The 6,025-nt window shown below is 50.3% G+C and overlaps 1 protein-coding gene across 1 annotated transcript; it reads right to left on the bottom strand.

Moving 5' to 3' along the window:
* Window positions 1-545: 545 nt before the first annotated feature.
* ETH_00017520 (uncharacterized protein) lies at window positions 546-2,091 on the bottom strand (the record flags this gene model as incomplete). Its single annotated transcript, XM_013376526.1, has 3 exons — window positions 546-667; window positions 872-957; window positions 1,214-2,091. Coding segments are annotated over 3 exons (1,086 nt in total), but the record flags the coding sequence as incomplete, so codon positions are not given.
* Between the last annotated feature and the right edge of the window lie 3,934 nt (window positions 2,092-6,025).

Raw genomic sequence — 6,025 nt, 5'->3', positions numbered from 1 at the left:
TGCTGCCTCCGCTGCACCCGACACGCCTTCCACTGCGGAACGCGCGCTGTCCTGAGAAGCCCCACACACACTACTGCTGCTGCTGCTGCTGCTGCTGCTGTGGCTGCTGCTGCTGCTGCTGCTGCTGCTGCTGCTGCTAAACGGAGACAACTGCTTCACAGGAAGTCAGCCGCGGCAGCGAGGCAGCGAAATGGAAATGAAGCAGCAGCGTAAAAGATATATAAAAACAGATAAAAAGAAATTAAAAAGAAATAAAAGAAATAAAAATACGCAAAAACAAATAAGAATAAATAAAAGGAAATAAACAAGAAGAAATTAAAAGAAATTAAAAGAAATTAAAAATAAAGAAATAAATCAAAAAGACAAACAGCAAAAGGCAGAAGCAAAAGAAAGAACGACAGCAGCAGCAAAAAACGCCAAGACAAAAACAGCAAATAAACAAACAAAACAAACGCCAAAACAAATCAAATTAATTAATTAATTAGTTTAATTAATTAAATTAATTAATTATCTAATTAAATTCATTAATTAATTAAAAAGCCCACCACTGTTCTGGGAGTTTCTTGTTTTACGGCGAAGTCCGAAGGCCCCAAACTTCTTGCTGCTGGAGTCCGCCGCAGGCTGCGGTCCCGCAGCCCCAGCTGCTGCTCCTGCTGCTGCCGGCACTCTGCAGCAGCAGCAGCAACCCCACACGCAGCAGCAGCAGCAGCGCGTCAGCAGCAGCAACGCCTGACGCTGGGCTGCTGGACCGCTAACAGCAGCACCAGCAGCAGCAGCAGCAGCAGTGGCAAGGAAGCAGCGCTCGCTCCCGCACTCCTGTTGCAGAGTAGTCAGCAGCAGCAGCAGCAGCAGCAGCAGCAGCAGCACTTGCCTGTAGCCAGCCTGTAGGCCTGGTAAAAACCCAATTTGTTTACAGAGAACTTCCGCTCCACCCGCCGCTTCGTTTGGGGGTCATACCTGCAGCAGCAGCAGCAGCAGCAGCAGCAGCAAATGCAGCAGTAGATGCAGCAGCAGATAACCCCCGGTGCTACACAACGAACTGTAGCAGCCACGCATAGCAGCAGCAGCAGCAAGTGCCGCAGCAGTAACGGCAGCAGCAAATCTTGCAGCTGCTGCACCGGCGAACCTAGCAGCAGCAGAGGCAGCGAATCCACCCACAGCAAATAAACGAGCAGCAGCAGCAGCAGCAGCAGCAGCAGCAGCAAGCTCTCACCAACTGGCCCTCCAAGTTTTGTTTACTTTGTCAAAGCGGACGCCCACAACTTTGGGCAGCGCCGTTCGCTGCTGCTGCTGCTCGAGGTCTTGCTGCTGCTGCTGGTCCAGCTGCTGCGGGTGGGGCGGGGGGGGCAGCAGCTGCTGCAGCAGCAGCTGCTGCTGCAGCAGCAGCGCCGAAGAGACGTCCACGCCCCCAGCAACTTGATACATGGAGACCATGTCGTGCTGCTGCTGCTCGAGCTGCTGCAGCTGCAGCTGGTGGAGCTGCTGCTGCTGCAGCTGCTGCTGCTCCAGCTGCTGCTGCAGCTGCTGCTGCTGCAGCTGCTGCTGCTGCAGCTGGTGGTCCAGCGGCAGCTGGTCTGCGGCGCCGCCGACATCATGCAAGGTCGGCAGATGGTGCAGTTGGGGCTGCAGCTGCTGCTGCTGCAGCTGCTGCTGCTGCAGCTGCTGCTGCTGCAGCTGCTGCTGCTGTTCCAGCTGCTCCTGCAGCTGCTGCTGCTGCAGCTGCCCCTGCAGCTGCTCCTCCTTTATGGATTTCGCCGACGCAAAGGCCGCTGCCTGCACAGCTGAATCTGCTGCTGTGGGAGCAGCAGCAGGAGTTGGAGTGGTTGCTGCTGCTGCTGCTGCTGCTGGAGAAGGCTCCGGTGTACATACACCGTCGAGCTGCAGCTGCATAGGGTCCCCCGCTGCTGCTGCTGCTGCTACGCCTTCCTGCTGCTGCTCCTCTGCTGCGCGGTACAGAGACGCAAAGGGAGCCCCTTGACCGTTGCTGTCGCTACTTGGTGTTCGGCTAGCTGCTGCTGCTGCTGCTGCTGCTGCCTCTGGCACGAGCGCCTTCTGCTGCTGCTGCTGCAGCAGCGTCAATTGTTGCTGCATTGGACTGCATCAAATGCACAGCCAATACAGACACAGCGGCGGGTTGAGACCCTTTGGTGTTCAGCAGCAGCAACAGCAATAGTGCATGTGGTGTACGTACAGTGCAGCAGCTGCAGCAGCAGCGGCAGCAGCAGCAGCCGAAGCAGCAGCAGCAGCAGATAGAAGAGAACCCCGGGCGCGGCCAAGGGGCCCCAGAGACTAACTGCAAGAAGTGGAGGGGCGGGGAGACTCAACTTACTTTGGTGCTGCTGTGGCACGGTGTCCTATGCAGCAGCAGCAGCTGCTGCTGCTGCGCCTGCTGCCGCCGCGTCTCTCTAGAGGAACCCGGCGTTAGGAAGAAAGATCCAGCCAAAAGAAAAACGAGATAAGTTGAAACAGCTGCAGGAAAGAGAGTCTGCTGCTGCTGCTGCTGCTGCTGCTACAGGTGCCTCCACTGCGGCTGCCGGAGCAGCAGCAGCTCGCGGCGCTGTGTGTTGCTGCTGGTGCTGCTGCAGCTGCACTCATGCAGTTGGTGCTGCAGCAAAACCTTCTTTATATTTAATAGCACTCGGCCGCGGCTCCAGAGAAGCTGCTGCTGCAGCCCTGGGGCTGGGGGTGGCACCGCGACAAGAGGCAGCAGAATGAGGGGTGCTACTGCTGTGCTGCTGCAGCAGCAACAACCAGCTTCTATAGGAGGTGCTTGTTGCAGCGTTATTTACTTAAGTGCGTCACGTTAGCTGCTGCGACAACTGCTGCAGCAGCCACTTGGAGGCTGCTGCTGCAGCGGCGAGGGTGGCAGCAAGGGCTGCAGCAGCAGCAGCAGCAGCAGCAGCAGCAGCCGTCGTTACCCTGCAAACGGCTGCCGCTACCTTGCATGGGTTTAGCAGCAGACACCCCTTAATAGCCCATTCAAAAGCCACGAGAAAACAAAAAACAAGTTTTTAAATCATTTTAAAACTGGATAAATAAACACACAGGGCAAAAGCAGCAAAGCATTCAAGACTGCTGCCTCGTGTGCTGCTTCCTGGCCGTGCGCCGGTGCCAGGCGCCGGCGCCGCAGCAGCTTAGCAGCCTGCAGCAGCAAAATAAAGGTTTTAAAAGATAAAAAGATTTAAATGGACAAGTTTTATTGTTAGGAAACAGAAGCACGAGTCGCCTGCGGGCCCTGCTGCTGCTGCGGCAGCAGCAGGCTGCGCCGCAGCGCAGCTGCTGCAGCGGGGCAGCAGCAGCAGCAGGGGCAAGACGAAGTGGAGTTTATTTGCATGCAAGTGAGGCAGCAAATAAAAGGCCTGCATTTCAGAGCTCGCCTTCGAAGTAGCGCAGCTGCGGGGCTGCTGCGGCCGCCGTGCTGCTGCTGCTGCTGCAGCGCAGCACGGCTTCCAGCGGCGCGGAGGCCCCAGAGTTCGCGCTTTGCTGCAGCAAAGCTGCAGCAGCTAAAGTGCAGCAGCAGCAGCAGCTAGGGAGGGCCTCAGGCTTCCGGGGTTTAGGCCTGGGGCCTCGAGATCTGCCCCTCTTTGGCTGGGTTTTGTGTGCTGGACTTGCAGACATGTCTACTTAAAAACTAAAGACAAATGTATTTCTTTAGATGAACTTTTAGCTAGCTAGCTATCCCGCGGGCCCTGCGAGGGCCACGCGCTGCTGCTGAGACTGTGGCCTTCGTGGCTAGCTGCTGCTGCTGCTGCGCGCTTTGCTGCGCTGCAGCAGCCCCAGGCCTTTGCTTGCATTAAAGCCCCCGGGCTGCTGCAGCGGAGCAGCAGCAGCAGAGCAGCAGCAGAGCAGCAGCAGCAGCTCCAAAGCTCGCGAGTTTCTCTGCTGCCTCCCTGTCTTGGGGAGCCCTTCATCCTGCAGCCTGTTGCTTAGCTGCTGCTGCCGTTCCTGCAACGTTTTGCTGCTGCTGCAGCAGCAGCAGCAGCAGCTTTTCAATGAAAGCTGGCCTTTAAAGGCAGCAAAGGCTCTTCCGAGCTGCGCATCTTTCCCAAAAAGCTTTGCATGCAAAAGTTGGAAAAGATCTTTTATTAAAGACAACAGAATAAGAAAGATCTGCTGCAGCATTTCTTAGAAAATGAATTAGCTGCAGAAGGTTTGTAATAAAGTCTCATTAATAAACCCCAAAAAAGGGTTTTATTTTCCAATTAGTAAGCCCCAAAAAGGGGTTTTGTTTTCTTATTAATAAACCCCAAAAAGGGGTTTTGTTTCCTTTTCTTCTTCTGGACTTTCTTTGAAATTGCTCAAAGTTAATTTATTTTTCTACTTAATGAAAAGAGTCCAAACTTGAGAAATAATTCAGAATGAAAGCAGCAAAATTGCTGCAGCAAAATTGCTGCAGCAACTTTGCAAAGTTGCTGCAGCAATTTTGGTGAGACTTTTCTGCAACTAAGTGCACTCTGGACTATTTTCTTTTATTTCTTTTATTTAAATTATTCGAATTTAATTAATTTTTAATTTAAAGTTTTAAAAGAAACTTTTTGGATATTAGAAAGCCCCAAGAAGTCGAACATTGGGCCATTTGGGCGAAGCCTTGAGGCCCCTAGGAAGCAACTTATATATTTGGAGTGCTGCAGCAGCAGCAGCAATTAGGAAACAGTAATTAGCAGCAGCAGCAGCAGCTATTAGGAAACAATAATTAGCTGCAGCAGCAGCAGCAGCAGCAGCTATTAGGAAACAATAATTAACTGCAGCAGCAGCAGCAGCAGCAGCAGCAGCAATTAGGAAACACTAATTAGCAGCAGCAGCAGCTATTGGGAAACACTAATTAGCAGCAGCAGCAGCTATTAGGAAACACTAATTAGCAGCAGCAGCAGCTGTTGGGTCACCTGTGCTGCAGCGCCTTTGCTGCAGCAGCAGCAGCTATTATTAAACAACACTTTATTTTCCAATAAAGTGCCATTTGCTTTTTTTTAAAATCTTTTTGCCAAACTTTGCCCAATTGGTTTTTAGTTTTGCAAAAGTCCAAACTCTGCGCTGAAAAGTCTTCAAAGAAGACAAAAAAAAGAAAAGAAGAAAAAGAAAAAGAAAAGAAAGGAAGAAGAAAAGAAAAAAAAAAGAAAAGAAAAGAATAGAAAAAGAAGAGAAAAGAAAAGAAAAGACTTGAAACATTTTTTACTTTCAAAAACATTACTTGAAACATTTTAATTTTCAAAATATTCAAAAATTTTATTTGAAACACTTTTTATTTTAAAAAACATTATTTGAAACATTTTAAATGTTCAAGAACATTATTTGAAACATTTTAATTTTCAAAACATTCAAAAACTTTACTTGAAACTTTAATTTTCAAAAAGTTCAAAAACTTTATATCGTTTGAAGTTCGGCGGTTTTGCTTCGCCTTTTTGGGAGAGTTGTTAATTAATTGGAATTTGAAGATTAAAAGTTTTATTTATTTTTTTGGAAAAGACAAAAAACAAAAAACTTTGAAAGGGGTTTTCCAAAAATGCAAAAGTTTGACTTTTTAAAAAGATATTTTTCGAAGAAGTCCTTTTAAAACTCCATTAAACTTTTGCATTTTTGGAAAATAATGCAAAAGTTTTATTTTCTTTGTTTTGCATTCTTCGAAAAGTAAACTTTTGCATTTGGACTTCTCGTAAAAAGGGGTTTGCTGTTGCTGCTACAGCAGTACCAGTTGCTGCTGCAGCACACACTGCTGCAGCAGCATCAGTTGCTGCTGCAGCACACACTCCTGCAGCAGCACCAGTTGCTGCTGCAGCACACACTGCTGCAGCAGCATCAGTTGCTGCTGCAGCACACACTCCTGCAGCAGCACCAGTTGCTGCTGCAGCACACACTGCTGCAGCAGCATCAGTTGCTGCTGCAGCAGACACTCCTGCAGCAGCACCAGTTGCTGCTGCAGCACACACTGCTGCAGCAGCATCAGGTGCTGCTGCAGGAGAGAGTGCTGCAGCAGCACCAGGTGCTGCTGCAGCAGACGCTGCTGCAGCAGCAACTGGTGCTGCTGCAG

The sequence above is a fragment of the Eimeria tenella genome, genomic scaffold (genome assembly GCF_000499545.2).
Source record: "Eimeria tenella Houghton genomic scaffold, Eth_scaff366, whole genome shotgun sequence".
Taxonomy (NCBI): domain Eukaryota; phylum Apicomplexa; class Conoidasida; order Eucoccidiorida; family Eimeriidae; genus Eimeria; species Eimeria tenella.
Note: the sequence above shows the minus strand (reverse complement) of the source record. Positions and strands in the feature narration are given on the sequence as shown.